The 15,488-nt window shown below is 47.0% G+C and overlaps 2 protein-coding genes across 3 annotated transcripts in view; one reads left to right on the top strand and one right to left on the bottom strand.

The window, feature by feature from the left end:
- Positions 1–6: 6 nt before the first annotated feature.
- Positions 7–6,273, bottom strand: CDCA3 (cell division cycle associated 3). Its single transcript, XM_083719795.1, has 6 exons — positions 6,091–6,273; positions 3,948–4,125; positions 3,661–3,799; positions 2,590–2,862; positions 1,318–1,439; positions 7–457 (listed from the first exon to the last, which is right to left on the bottom strand). Exons 2-6 carry the CDS (start codon positions 4,065–4,067, stop codon positions 317–319), a joined length of 795 nt encoding a protein of 264 aa, XP_083575921.1. The 5' UTR covers positions 4,068–4,125; positions 6,091–6,273; the 3' UTR covers positions 7–316.
- A 303-nt stretch (positions 6,274–6,576) lies between these two features.
- Positions 6,577–15,488, top strand: part of USP5 (ubiquitin specific peptidase 5) — a 28,341-nt gene continuing 19,429 nt past the window's right edge. The window contains exons 1-6 of one of the 2 annotated variants that reach the window (XM_083718764.1): positions 6,577–6,833; positions 12,870–12,995; positions 13,177–13,243; positions 13,496–13,629; positions 13,819–13,964; positions 14,954–15,138. In XM_083718764.1, coding sequence (XP_083574890.1) covers positions 6,726–6,833; positions 12,870–12,995; positions 13,177–13,243; positions 13,496–13,629; positions 13,819–13,964; positions 14,954–15,138 — 766 coding nt within the window. In that variant the 5' untranslated portion in view covers positions 6,577–6,725. The remainder of the gene's footprint in view (positions 6,834–12,869; positions 12,996–13,176; positions 13,244–13,495; positions 13,630–13,818; positions 13,965–14,953; positions 15,139–15,488) is intronic. The other variant, XM_083718765.1, reaches the window with a different exon arrangement.

Below are 15,488 nucleotides of genomic sequence, written 5' to 3'. Positions count from 1 at the left end.
CCGCTGTCTCAATCAAAAGCGAAAGTTTATTTTCCACACAAGACAGAAAACACAGAAAGTTGATAGCAGCAAAGACATTTCAGAAGGTAAGCTACCTACTAGAGTCTGTACAAGATAAAACATAAATATGAAGCCAGAGATGAGAGAACTATATAAAGAGCGACTCCTTTACCGAGAACAGAAGCAGTGAGAGGAAAACCAGTTAGCAGGGAGGCAAAGGCTGTATTTCCCACGATAGGGCCACAATCCTCGAGTCTTCAGAGATTCCTTCCTGCAGCTTCCAGGGCCCAGGAATTCCTGGAGCATCTGAAGGAGACTAGTTTTCAACCAAATGACGCTGATTCTCTTTGTTCAAGGAATCCCAGCTGTAGATGCCTGTTTTGAAGCCCCGTCCAGAATTTAACACGCCTTCCTTGCGCTCTCCTTGGTTATCGGTCGCTGACGGTCGCCTCTTACTCTGAAGAGAAGGAAAAACGAGATGTTGCCATGTTGAGATGGGGAGTGGGAGAGACACCAGTGCACACAAATGCTCCCACCCCCAGATAGGAACAACCAGTGACAAGTTGGGACAGAGGGCATTTACAAGTTTTAATAAAATTCTTCCCATGAAAAGATATCCAGTGAGAGAGAAAAGGTCAAGAACTCAGTGTGTTTCTGTGCAAACAGACACAGAAACACACACCAGCCTCATTTCTCCTGTTGTGCTTCCCCCGTCAGAAGAGGCCAGGGTCTAGCTAGACAGTAAAGGTGGTGAGATTTTATCCCCCAGTTGTGGTGGCCTCTTATTTTGTGCCTTAGAACTCATTTGAGTTTTAGGAAGAAAAGTACAGGCGACAACCCAATTTACACTCAGTCAGTTGATGCATGGCTGCGGATGTGACTTTTAAAATGGCAAAAGGAGCCCAGAAAGGTAAAAACAAAAAAATGTGCAAAAACAGCACCTAGGAATCCCAGGAGCCCTTACACCAATCATTGAGGTCTGTGTGAAGTTTAAACAAGGAAGTTTGGAGGGGGCAATTGTGGTGGAGTTTGGCATCTGGCAAGTGCTGCTGGTTTTTTCCAAAGGGTTTCCAGAGGTTTAAGAGAGTTTTGCAGGCTTTTCCAATGGTGTTTCAAAAACTATATACACAATCTCACTTGAAGCTGGAGGGACTATAACAAAACTAATAGGATGGAAGAGGCATCAAGCAATCAGTTCTGCTCCAGCTGCTGAAACTGAGAATCCAAGCCCCAGAAATACAGCAGAGGGGTGTCAGAGCTCCTAGCTTTTTATGGTCAGTGGAAATGTAGAGAGAGACTTCCTTCCCCATACATCACCTGATGAGAAGCGAGGGAATTCGGGGAATTGTCATCCTGCAAGACACTTAGGGGAGAACGTCCAGCACCTGTTGACATTGCCAGTATCTTGCTGCTGGCTCTGTGCCTTGTCGTTCTGCTCCCTTGGAAAGAAAAGGGCAGAGAACAAATCAATGAAAACTTAGCATGCAGCATTCATGCATTGCAGCGGGTTGGACTAGATGACCCTCGGCAACTCTACAATTCCTCAAAATGGAAGCGCAAGAGCTTTGACACACCCCTTCTCCACCTCCACATGGTCTGGGACACACAACCAGATAGATGAGAGCACATTTAGCTGCGCCAGCCAGCCAGCAGCTTGCACTGTGTTCCTCCATTTCCCCTTTGGGGCAGGGGTCTCCCAAGAGGAAGCTGGCAGAAATGGAACACTTGCCTCATCATATCCAGCATTTAGTTTTAAACCAAGCCTGATTTGCAAATTGCATGCATGGGAGACACTGTTTGACAGGAGTGGGGCCAGCACTAGCTCCCCCCATACCTTTCACAGTAACCACCAGCTTACACTGCTACAACTGCACACCCAAAAATGTGCGTTTACACACAAACATTCTTATGCCCCCACCCCAACTGCCCCCATAAATTCCTGTTCCTTCACTGCCCTCTGAACAGGAGCTGTCATGAGTGAGCCAGCAGTAAATCACACCAGGCAAGTTGGAATTAACTCTTGCTAGCCACAGTTTGCAAAGGAGTTTCAGGTCTAATAAGCACAGCAACTCATCTCTGGCAGTTCTTGCCCCCATGAAGCAGTTGCTGAGACTGGGGGTCCCTGCCTCCCCACAGCTGCCTAAGTCCCCTCCTCGCCGGGGTTTGTTCCCCCCCCCCAAGCGATCAGATACTGCGCCTGCATGCAACCAACCAACCTCACCTCCACCCTCTGCATGCCTCTTCTGGTTCTGGGATAGAAAGGTGGAGAGGAGTATGTTGCAGCAGGAGGGGGAGACCCCTCATCTCCCTCATTCCACTCTCCTGTTCAGCATCCGCCTCTGATTCTGGACTTCTCTCGGCCACAGACTCTCACGGCTCACTAAGCCATGTTACCTCTTCAGCTTCTGACACTCTTCCCAGTCTTCTCCCTCCCACCCACTGTTGTCCCACTGCCACTTCCTGGGCTCTGAGTCGCCTTCACTTGGGGGGGTTCCCCAGCTGGTGCCTCCCCCCATTCCTCTGCATCCAACCTGCCCATGACAGCAACTGACTAGAGGCACTCACTGCCTGGAGTGATCAAAGCCTTACCTGTTGGATGAAGAACACCGACAGGGGGAGCTGTTCTTGTTGCAGCTGCAGCAGAAGTGTTGGAGGGCAGTGGCTCATTTCTCTCCTCTGCCCACAGGGGACTCTCCTGGGATGCTTCTCCTGGAGAATCTTTTCCCCTGGGAGCCTCCTCTGTCACAAGGGCAGCTTCAGACTTCTGGCTTTCACGGCAAGACTCCTCCAGAAAGATATCTCCCTCCAAGTCCTCTGCTACAAAGACTCTGCTGAGTTGCTTCACTAAACAGTTTATGGTGTCTGGAAAGGCGGAAAATCACAGAACTGAGAATATGAGTTGTATGGTTTGTTTTAATTTCACCTATTTTTGCTGTGCATCTTGCCTAGAGAATACTGTGGTACCTCAGGTTAAGAATACTGTGGTACCTCAGGTTCTGGAAGTCCATTCTTAACCCGAAATTTAACCTGAGATGCTACTTTAGCTAATGGGGCCTCCCACTGCCACTGTGCAATTTCTGTTCTCATCCTGAAGCAAAGTTCTTAACCCGAGGTACTATTTCTGGGTTAGTGGAGTCTGTAACCTGAAGCATCTGTAACCCGAGGTACCACTGTACTTTTTTTATGTGACTCATAAACCAAATAAATAAATGTGAAACCTTATGCCAGGAGAAACATCTTTGATAAACCTCCAGCAGAAACCACATGTTTTCACCTCCGAGTTTGAGGCAACAACAAGAGCAGAGCCATCTTTGGCAAGATAATAATAATAATAATAATAATAATAATAATAATAATAATAATAATATTGTCGTGGTTGTTGTTAATACCCCGTCCATCTGGCTGGGTTTCCCCAGCCACTCTGGATGGCTCCCAGCAGAATTTAAAAACACAATAAAACATCAAACATTAAAAATTTCCCTAAACAGATGATGGCTCTGAGTCCACTCAGCTCTCTCCTCAAAGACAGGAAAGAGCAGCCAACATTGTTCACTATGGTTCTTGGGAACCAATCTGCCTAGCAGCAGTTTTCAAGCCTGGAAAATCAAAGGTCCCATTTCTCTGCTCATTAGGGTTATTCGGCATCACATCCCCACTTACCAGGCTCCACAGGTTTCACGGGAGTACGCGAAACACCAGGTGTCGGGGAACGAGGATCGCAGCTAAGATTCTGGTTGTTGGGTACCAAGCCAACGTCCTTTGGATCGGACAGGGGACTCGCTTGCGGGGAGCTTACCACCTAAGGAACAATGAATATGAGCATGGCTCAGCCTGTGTGAATTAAGAACAAATAACAGTAAGGGGATGGGGAAAGAGGAAGGGACAACATGCTAAGCCGTGCCGCTTTAGAGAGGTGTTGAAAGATGGGCATCAAGGTCTCCCTGTACCTCTATGGGAGTTCTCAGGATCCCAGCTGTAGGTGATCGTGGATCGCTAACATGTTGCAGGTGCTTATTCAGCAGAGGCTTGCAGGTGGGTGTTGTTGGAGAGCTCTCGGAAGCCCCCATGACAGCAGGCAGCGAACACAGCAACTCCTCAAGGCAATTCTTCTGCTGACCAAGACTTCTGTAGAAAGAAGAGTCACTCGACATGTTGAGTTACAATCCGGGAAAAGGGTCACCAACAGCGTAATATTCTAAATCAAAGGCTAACCTCAGTTTTAAGAGGCCTGCTACCTCAAAGCACTGCAGGATGAAGAAAGCATAGAAGAAGCCATTATGAACTCCTGGCACCGTCTCCCTTAAGGGGTATCTAGATTACCAGCCAGAAGGGCTTTTTTCAGCTGGAACTCAGTTCCGGTGCCTCTCAGGTGGGTGCCATTGCCATTATAAGAGAATAAGGGAAGAATTCATGGTGGGTTCCGGCACCTCTTTTTCTGCAAAAATAGCATTGCCAGCCAGCATAAATCAAGGGGGAAATACTGAGGAAGATATTAGCATTCCCACAACACCCAGTGGAAACCTCTCAAATTCCATATGGCTCTCACTGAAGGGGTAGCAGCACCTCAGACTGCAGGTGGAGGGGACTCACATGACTGAACACACCTTAATATAAGTCACCATATGTTATCACCAGTAGTCTTTTTTTTTTTTTTTTTGGCCACAGCAATTCACAGCAACTCAGAATATTTTACGCCCGAAACACATACAGTGGTACCTTGGGTTAAGTACTTAATTTGTTCCGGAGGTCCGTACTTAACCTGAAACTGTGCTTAACCTGAAGCACCACTTTAGCTCATGGACCTCCCGCTGCCGCCGCACCGCCGGAGCCCAATTTCTGTTCTCATCCTGAAGCAAAGTTCTTAACCTTAAGCACTATTTCTGGGTTAGCGGAGTCTGTAACCTGAAGTGTATGTAACCCGAGGTACCACTGTACATTAAAACCAGCAATACATATTATACATACACACACACACACACACACACACACAAAATATAATTTAATGCTATTAATTTTTTTTAATGATTCCCGTCCAATATGCTTTAGCTGTTCCTGCTATTATTATTACAGTGGTACCTCAGGTTACATATGCTTCAGGTTACAGACTCCGCTAACCCAGAAATAGTGCTTCAGGTTAAGAACTTTGCTTCAGGATGAGAAGACAAATCGTGCTCCGGCGATGCAGCAGGAGGCCCCATGAGCTAAAGTGCTGCTTCAGGTTAAGAACAGTTTCAGGTTAAGTACGGACCTCCAGAACGAATTAAGTACTTAACCAGAGGTACCACTGTATTTATTAAATTTGTATGCTGCCCTCCATTGGAAAATCCCAGGGCAGTTCACAACCTAACTGAACTGAACAATATGAGGACGCATAATCCACAATAAAAACAAACATATAACCCCACTCCTGCAACAACATTTAAAAAGGACATATAATGTTAATCTGCTAAAGTCCACCTTAAAGTCCTTGTCAGGGAAAAAGGCGTGGTATAATTTTTTTTTTTAAATAAATATTTATTGAGATTTTATACAATAAAAGAGGGATAGAACAAAAGAAAGCAAACATCACAAAGAAAAAAGAGAAAAACAACAAAGACAAAAACAAGAAAAAAGATCCATTTTTTTTAACTTATTATCCTTCTTTTCTTGACTTCCTCACACCTCCCCTCTCTGTGTTCCCCTATACAAAATCAAATTCAGCAAATTCTAGCCCTTTCATACCTCATTTATATTTGCATATTTCAACCTATTATGTCTCCAATTTTCCTTCTCTTTCCAAAATCAATTTTTGCCTGTTCTTTATAGCTTAAACCCTTATACCATTTTGTTTAGGTAAGGCGTGGTATAAATAATGATAGTAATGATCATGATAATAACAATAATAAGAAGAATAAATCTTGCAGGTAGAAGGCTAGTTGTCAGGTGGAAGGGGGCCTTCTCCCTGAGCTGCTAGCTTTCTCCCTGCAGGGACCTCTGCGCACCCGAGTCCCAGCTAAGCCCGCCAAGTCCCTCGCCACCTTCCCCGTCGCCAGGTATCCTGGCTGCCCTTCTTCCCACACCCGAGTTACGGCCCCGCTATGTGCGACTCACTCTCTTTCGCCCGTCCGACGCTCTGAGGACCAACTCGGGTGGAGGCAATTCGAATCTCCCGCCTTCCCCTCCACAGCCGCCACGCTGCAGCTCTGAATGGCTCCAGATCCCGTCACTCAACTCGCAGCCCTCTGCGGAGCGGCTCAAGGTGACGTCAATCCCGTTTTCTCCCTTCCTTCTCCCCACCCTCTCTTTTTTTTTAACTGGAAAGCTGAAAGCGTTGCCCGTCCTATAGTGGCCTTCTATTGGTGGAGCGTTTGTCAATCAACTATAAGACAGGGTGGGCCACAGAACCAACGATTTTTTATTGGCTAATTCGGGCAAATACAAAAGCCCACCACCCAATAGCATACCTCGAAGTCTAATCTTATTGGGCGGAGTTTTAAAAAAAGAAACCGAACGTTTCCATTTGTCGAAAGGGGCACCTAGTATTTTTATTGGATCAGGAGGATGTCCGTTTAGAACGAAAGCGCTGATAGGCGGGGGAAGGTAGGTGAGGAGGACGAACCAAACAAAGCACCGCGCGTCCTAGCGTTCGTCTCCGTGCCTGTGCTCATTGGCTAGTGGAGCCTGAGGTACGTCGCTCTCTGATTGGTGGGACCTTGCTGTGGGAGGAGTCGGAAAAAGCAGCTGTCATGGCGGAGCTGAGTGAAGCGCTACTCTCTGTACTGCCATCCATCCGGGTCCCCAAGGCCGGAGACCGCGTCCATAAGGATGAGTGCGCCTTCTCCTTCGACACCCCGGTAAGCTCCCGTACGAAAGCGCCGGGCGCCGGAGGGAGCCCCCGTTGTCGCCGCAGACTCCGGCCGCCCAGGCTGTGGGAGCGGGGTGGGGGGGAGGAGGTTAGCGTAGCCGGGCGCAAGGCACCATGGGACTTGTATTTTTCCCAGGGCGTGACGTCCCTTTCGAACCTGCTGCCGGGGAGCCGAAAGAGCACTACAGGTCCCAGCAGGCACCGCGGCCCAGTCACCTTTTGCCGTTTTCAGTTGCTTGAAATACGCTTGGCTTACTGGGGATTGTAGTTCTGCGGGAACCGCCGCCTTCCTCTTGGCTTAGGCCCGCGCCTTGCCTGCGGGCGCCCCACCCCGCCGCTTTCCCGGCCCCTTATCCCTCTGACAGGCCGCCTCGGCCGTTCTGAAGAGATACAAGGCCGGGCCGCTTCGAAGCTGAGGGGGGCGCGCGCGGCATGCTGGGAGCTGTAGTTCTCGCGCCCGGCTGCCGGCTGTACGGCTGCGCTTCGCTGGACTACTGAAGTCTCTGGAACTATCCGGGCGGGGCATGCTGGGAAACGGAGTCCCTCTTGTCTGTGTGCTTGGCGGCGGCGACCCCCCTAGAAAACTGCAAATCCCGAGGTCCTTTGGGGCGGGGAGAAAGGGCAACGTCAGGCCTCTCAATTTCGAATCGCACGTGTGCTGCATCACTGGCTCAGCGGCCACACCTTTTACATGGGATTGATGCGACGAGGTCCTGAGCCTCTGGTATCCGAGGTCTTTTTGCTTGTTTATTTGTTTTGTTTTTCTTTTCATAGTTTTTTTAAAAAAAATTTGATTGATTTTCATTATATAACAACCACACACACAACTTATAGTAAGCAGGGATCGTTCAGTCGGTAGAGCACGAGGCTCTTAAATCTCAGGGTTGCAGGTTCAAGCCGAATTTGGGCAAAAGATTCCCACATCTCAGGGGGCTAGACTAGAAGATGGCTCTCATGACCCCTTCCAGCTATACGATTCTGTTACAGTGGTACCTCGGGTTACCTATGCTTCAGGTTACAGACTCCACTAACCCAGAAATAGTGCTTCAGGTTAAGAACTTTGCTTCAGGATAAGAACAGAAATCGGACTCCGGCTACGTGGCAGCAGCAGGAGGCCCCATTAGCTAAAGTGGTGCTTTAGGTTAAGAACTGTTTCAGGTTAAGAACGGACCTCCGGAACGAATTATGTACTTAACCCGAGGTACCACTGTAGTAATTTATTAAATTTATTAAATTTGTATACCGCCCTTCATCTAAAGATCTCAGGGTGTTTCACAGTCTAAAAATACAGACCAAGAACACAAAATAAATAATAAAAACAAGAACGAAACAAACCAATACCTTCCCTGTCCAAACACGTTTAAAAGGACATAGAATGTTGATCGGTCAAAGATCTGGTTGAAGAGGAACATTTTCGTCTGGTGTCTAAAGATGTAAAAGACGAACCTATGATTCTATGTAATAGCAACAATGAAAAGAAATCTCTTAAGTAGCTTATATAAAAATGATTTTAAAAATAACACTGCATTCAATGTAATTTCTTAAGAAATAGATATAAACTGAACACAACAGTATATCACAGATAAAGCTGAGCAGTGTACAAAACAGAAATTAAGAGTCATGGAGAGTGTCGGTAAACGTGTATGTTTAGTGCTCTGAGGTCATTACTGCCTCCATTTCACAAATTGCCTAAAGGTGGGCATTCCAGAGGGTGGGAACAGTTACAGAGATGGCTTGCTTTCATGTTGGCACCAACTGGCAATCCGCTGGTCATGGAACGACCAGGAGCGTCTCCTTGAAAGATCAGCTTGGGCATATGGGCTGGCCACTGTGAGAACAGTGTGCTAGACTAGATGGGCCAGAAGAATGAGTCTCTTCTAAACAACAGGCGAGTAGCTTCCTTTTTCTTCGCTCCCCACAAACCTCTACAAATGGGTAGGAAGGGACTGTTTGAGGCACTTGACTAGGGCTGTTTGGTTGCAATAATTGGCAGCTTTGGGGACCCTGTCTGACAGGTTCTCATTTGCATTATCACATTCCAGGCCTCTCCAAGCATAGATTGTTTCTACTAGCTGGGGAAATAATAACAATTTCCCAGCAACAGTGTGTTGCAGTTTGAGTCTTGTGAAAATATGACATTCCTGCGACAGAAATTCTGGGGAGACATAATGAATCCTTCACAACAAACATGATCAGAAAAAGTGCATTTGAGACTAGCTGGCAGTCATCAGGAAAAGCCCTGTGTCATCAAAAGATGGCTGTAGAGTGATTTTTGACACTGACAGGATGATGTCTATCATTTGGCATGTTGTTCGCATTCAGTACAGAACTAATGCCCCACGTATTGTCAAGATAGGGATAAGCATTCAGATCTCACAAAATCTGTCTCGAGCAGTTGGTTTCAAGGCCTCCTTATCTGTAATTTGGAATCTAGGTGACAATGGTCAATACCTACATGTTATACTGTTTTAAAGCACCATGCATCTTGATGGGATTATATTAAATAAAAATCTGTATTCTTTCAGAAACAGGTGCTGTTGTCTGCTATGTTTGAGTTTAACACTACATTAAATCTCAATCCCAGAAAGGACTTGAATGCCATATTTCTACTATTGCCCATTACAATCTTGCACATGGACCCAAATTTCCTGAAAATGATATGCAGCAGTACTGTCCATAGGTAGATTTGGAATCAAACATCCTATAATAAAAAGACTGATCTGCTTTTAAGAATTAATGTAAAGAAAATGTTCGATCTCAGAATAGGGATGCTTCACCACACGCACTTCAAACCATGTTCTACCTTGCAGGGAAGAGTTTGAGAAACAGCAGCTACTTGAGATTTATCCAGCTTTGGGTGTTTTCATGGTGCCTAATACAAACTGCTATTGGAGGATGTGTTCAGAAAATCTAGCGCTGTGCCTGTTACTCGGTTCACTGTTTTAACTGTCGGAATTATCCAATTAATTTAAAACCAACTTTTACAAGTTGTAAAAAATCCCGCATATTCTTTCTATTCAACAGACGTTCTTCCCCAGGTTCAGCTTCACCAATTGATTAGGATTTATTGCAATAACCGGATCAAAAGTTTTTTAATGAGGACACACCCGATGTTCGAAATTAGCCAGGCACATTCTGCATCTGGCTTTTGACCATTTGCAGCCAAGTGAAGATGCCTGGGCGCCAGGGTGGCACCTGATGTCTCCACCAGCTGGAGGTGCATGCCTGGGGATCCTTAGATCTTGCCTGTTTTCACACACTACTCCCCCAGCCTTTAGAATTCTATCATATTTTATTTTCTGCACAATCAGAATGAATTTCTGGAACCAAAATACTTTTTCTGTGCAGCCTGAACAGGAGCAGTCACCATTAAGAAAAAAAAGAGGTAGGAATAGGACTATATATGTGGACTGTCCCTGAATCAAGAGACTTTTCTTCTTTAAGCTCTCAGAAGTTCTTAACCTGGCTCAAGGTTGCCATCTGAACTAGCCAGATGTTTAAATGATAATCGCATTCAGTCCATCATTTAACAGATAAGACTTAAGCGCCAGTGTGGTGTAGTGGTTAAGAGCGGTAGTCTCGTAATCTGGGAAACCGGGTTCGCGTCTCCGCTCCTCCACCTGCAGCTGCTGGGTGACCTTGGGCCAGTCACACTTCTTTGAAGTCTCTCAGCCCCACTCACCTCACAGAGTGTTTGTTGTGGGGGAGGAAGGGAAAGGAGAATGTGAGCCGCTTTAAGACTCCTTAAAGGGAGTGAAAGGCGGGATATCAAATCCAAACTCCTCCTCCTCCTCCTCCTCCTCCTCCTTGTCCCCAGATAGCAACTGGACTTTCTGTTTTGACGTCTGCAACCTTGGTTTAAGAATCCATTTGGCACTCAGCTTATATATCTGATTTTTTAACGCTGGATACACACCCAGTCAGCAAGGATAAAAGGGGAGAGCACTGGTTGTTCACTGAGATGAATATTGTACTGCTTCCTGGACAGTAAAAGCAGCCTAGACCACAGGAGGGAGGGAGGCTTGCAGTCCAGCGTCTGCCTAAGGAGGGTGATTCCTGGCAGCAGGTCAGATGTTTGAGGGTGGAGCACAGCTGCATAAGGAGCCAGACAGCAACTATTACTCAGCAAGCAGAAACCAGGAATATAGGAGTAGACTGGCAACTTTCTCTCCGACACAGAATGATTGTGATAGCACAGAGACTGCTTGGCCTGAAAGAGAGTCTGGTAAGGCTCTTCTCCAAAGATCAGCTCCATCTCTTCTCCCTTCCCTGCTGCTCTTTATCTGCCTGCCACATTCCTGGGAGCAAAGATGCCCAGGAGGCTGGTTCATCTTGAGCGAGTGTCTGGCCATGCTGGGATTTGTGGAATTGGAAGAAAAATGGATCGACAACCGATCTGCCTTGAGTAGCATCCTTAACCTCTGCAGAAAGCCGGTCCATGAAATAAATAAAAAAAATGCAAATATAACCAGGGAGAGGGGGAGGATAGAAAAATCATAGGCTAACAATAACAACAAAAATATCCCATCATTTGTAACTTAAATGAATAGATTAATATATGCAGTTCATATGTCCAAATAGGCATCTAAACAAGACTGACAATTGTAAACCAGCCCTGATCTTTATCGAGTTACACAGGGGTAAAAGGCAATGCAGAAGAGCACACCAAATGACCTGTCTCTTGCTCGATCTTCATAGTTACGCTTTACTCAAAACTTTAAGCTTTTTCCTTGGGTCTTTGATGTCTCAGGAAGTGTTTAAAAATAATAATTAATAGCAAGTATCAAATCACTGCATGAATCTATTGCGTGCTCACACTCACATTTAGGCACTAAACCAGACCATAGCTAAGCATGAACGTACGAGTGTGTGGGTACTCACAGCCAAATTCACAGCTGCTTTGCTTCTCCCTCAGTTCTGCTGCTGCTGAGCTACCCAGATCAAAGCCATGGTTTGGCTTAGTTTTAAGTGTTAAGCTGGGCTCCTGGTTTGTCTTGCTCCACACAAATCACAAGCTGCAGCCAAGGTATGTTCTTCACTAACTGCTGGTGGTTTGTCTGAGGGATACAAACCACAAGCCCTAGTTCAAACATAACACTAAGACAAACCGTGACTTAGCTACTGGTAACGGGTATTTCAGCAGCAGGAGGACCGGAGGCAGAACAAAAGCGGCTGCGATTTTTCCTCTGAATACATTTGTGTGTTCACACTTTGATATGATTTGTTTTATATGAACTCAACCTTGGAATACTGTGTGTGTGATTCTGGTTCCTCTGTCTCCAAAACATCATTGGCTGGGTAGGCTACGGAAAATGATAACTGAAAGAGAGGAAGCAGCCTCGCACCCTGTGACAAGCGAAAATGCCTCAAACCTGGAAATCCTCCATATTAAAGACAAGGGACAAAACGTGACGTAGACTTCTCATTTGAACCACTTCAGTTTGAATGGCTTGAATGATGTTCCACTTCAAATTTGCCATGCACATGTCAAGCTGGTATGTTGGCACAATGGTTTCAGTCTAGCCTTCTCACTGGCACACTTAACTGTGCAGGCTTTTAATTTAAACTGGGCGGGGGGAGGACATGCAAACATTTGATTTCCCCGCTTGTAGAATCTGGTCCACTCCAGTGCAGACTGTGCAGCTTGGTTTGTAGGCTGGATTTGGTTTTCAAATGCAGTTTGTAGACTGGGCTGCCTTTAGGCCCCAATTCTGAAGTGCAGAAAAACAACAACACAGAATGTAGTGTTGGGTGTAGAACTCAGCTTCCTGAAGATTGCACAGATGCGCTTGGAAGTTGTGTGGCAAAGAGCCTGGAATCTTTAAGAAATTGTTAAAAACAAGAGACTTGCAGATGGAATACATTTGGATACCTTAGGCTGTGGGCTTTTAGCTTTTGGGGGCATAGAATCTTTGTGATATTGTTGTTTCAAAAAAAAAAGTTGTATTACTCACAGCGCTGCAGATTCATCAACAACCCCTCAACCCCCATACCTGTTGAATGTCCTCGTATTTCTATTCTACAGGAGTCTGATGGAGGCTTGTATATTTGCATGAACACATTCCTGGGCTTTGGAAAGCAATATGTGGGGAAACATTTTGAGAAAACAGGTCAGCGAGTTTATCTACATCTTAAGAAGACACGCAAGTTGGTAAGAATAGCTGGCTTTCTACCTTATGCGCTTGAACTGCTTGAGCTGAGAAAGTGGGGTTCACGTGTTTAACTTTATGAGCAGGGGAAGAAATTCCAGGGCCCAATGGCTACTGCCTTGTGGGCTGTGGCCCAGTCTTTGGGATGGCTTCCTAACTACCTCCCTCTTGACTCTGCTCCAGAAAGAAGAAGATACCAACTCCAGCTCTGGAGATCCTCCTAGGAAGAAACCGACGCGTCTAGCTATTGGTAAGCAACTATCCCTGCTCCTCTCTGGTACCCTGAGGATGAAGTCCTTGCATATATTTGGGCTACAGTTTTCCCAGTAGTAAAGACTGCAGGGAAGCTGATATTTCCCATTCCCTGTTAGATCATACATGTCCTAAGCTGGGGGCTTCGATGATGTGGAGTTTGGTGTTTGGCTCAGACTTCTGCTTCCTGATCTTATCATGTTGTCTCTTGCACCTCTAATTTGCTGCTGTTATGCTTCTCTTTTGGCAGGTGTGGAAGGTGGGTTTGACATCCCAGAGGAGAAATATGAATATGATGAATATGTCAAAATAGTCATTTTACCAGAGCACTTGGATATTCCTCGAGATGGACTGGAGGGTCTGCCAGATATGGTCAAGGACAGGGTATGCTCTCTGTTTCATCGGAGGGGGGGGGTCCTGGATTGTTTGTTGGGGGCAGAAGAAAGGCCAAGTACTGGGGCTTGGCGGGGGGGAAGTATCAAGGTGCCTTGGCAGAACTCTGTCTGCAGGTGCAATGAAGGTGGGTAGGTTAGGAGACACTGGAAGGCTGACCCTCTCCTCTTGGCCGTTCAGATTTCCAGTGCAATTGAAGCGATTCTGACAGCAGACTCTGCCTCGCGGAAGCAGGAGGTGCAGGCCTGGGATGGGGAAGTTCGGCGTGTGTCAAGGCACGCCTTCTCGCTGCAGCAGCTCCAGAATGCTGTGCGTATCCCTCCTTGGTGAGTTTGATTTCAAAGTCTCGGCATAGTAATACAGCTAATAATATTTATTTATTTATACCCCGCCCATCTGGCTGGGTTTCCCTAGCTACTCTGGGTGGCTCCCAACAGAATATGTCTTCTCAAAGTCAGATAATTGTTTATTTCCTTGACATCTGATGGGAGGGCGTTCCACAGGGCAGGCGCCACTACTGAGAAGACCCTCTGCCTGATTCCCTGTAACCTCACTTCTTGCAGTGAGGGAACCGCCAGAAGGCCCTCGGAGCTGGACCTCAGTGTCCGGGCTGAACGATGGGGGTGGAGACACTCCTTCAGGTATACTGGGCCAAGGCCATTTAGGGCTTTAAAGGTCAGCACCAACACTTTGAATTGTGCTTGGAAATGTACTGGGAGCCAATGCAGATCTCTCAGGACTGGTGTTATGTAGTCCCGGCGGCCATTCCCAGTCACCAGTCTAGCTGCTGCATTCTGGATGAGTTGTAGTTTCCGGGTCACCTTCAAAGGTATCCCTACGTAGAGTGAATTGCAGTAGTCCAAACGAGAGATAACTAGAGCATGCACCAGTCTGGCAAGACAGTCTGTGGGCAGGGAGGGTCTCAGCCAGCGTACCAGGTGGAGCTTGGTAGACAGCTGCCCTGGACACAGAATTGACCTGTGCCTTCATGGACAGCTGTGAGTCCAAATGACTCCCAGGCTGCTCATATTTCTCCATCCCTCTGCTTAGTCCCGTAGCGGGAGGAAGGGCGGAGCTCCATTGACGCTTACCAAGTCTTCCTGCCTGCTCTCACCTGAGGCCCTTTGCCCCTTCTCTGCAGTCACTCACACTTAGGATGCAAGCCCGCAAGTTCTCCAGGAAGGAGACAGGCTTGCGTGTGTGCCTATGCCCGGGCCTATGCTTGTACATGGCTGCCTGCCTGCCTGTTCCTGGTGTGCTGAAAGTCGCAGTGGCTGAGAGAAGTCGCTTATCCCCCACCTGTTTCCATTGGCAGTGGCTGGAAGTGCAGCAAGTGCGACATGCGCGAGAACCTGTGGCTCAACATGACCGATGGCTCCATCTTGTGTGGACGACGCTACTTTGACGGCAGCGGGGGCAACAACCACGCAGTGGAACATTACCGGGAAACGGGCTACCCGTTGGCCGTGAAGCTGGGAACAATCACTCCTGACGGAGCTGGTGAGCGAAGCGTCTAGCTGAGGCTGCAGTCATTCTCTCTCCTGACAATGTGGGAATGTTAAGAATAGTAGGAAAGGATGTATTGCATAAGTATTATCCCTCCCTCACTCATGCTAGTGAAGTGATGTAGCAGAGCAAATTCCCCTCAATATAGCTGGAAGCTAGTTTGCAGATTCGTTTGAATCTCTTAAGGTAAAGGTAAAGGTACACCTGCCCGTACGGGCCAGTCATGTCCGACTCTAGGGTTGTGCCCTCATCTCACTTAAGAGGCCGGGAGCCAGCGCTGTCCAGAGACACTTCTGGGTCACGTAGCCAGCGTGACGAAGCTGCTCTCGTGAGCCAGCACCAGC

Source organism: Podarcis gaigeae (assembly GCF_964106915.1).
Source record: "Podarcis gaigeae genome assembly, chromosome: 17".
Lineage (NCBI taxonomy): Eukaryota > Metazoa > Chordata > Lepidosauria > Squamata > Lacertidae > Podarcis > Podarcis gaigeae.
Note: the sequence above shows the minus strand (reverse complement) of the source record. Positions and strands in the feature narration are given on the sequence as shown.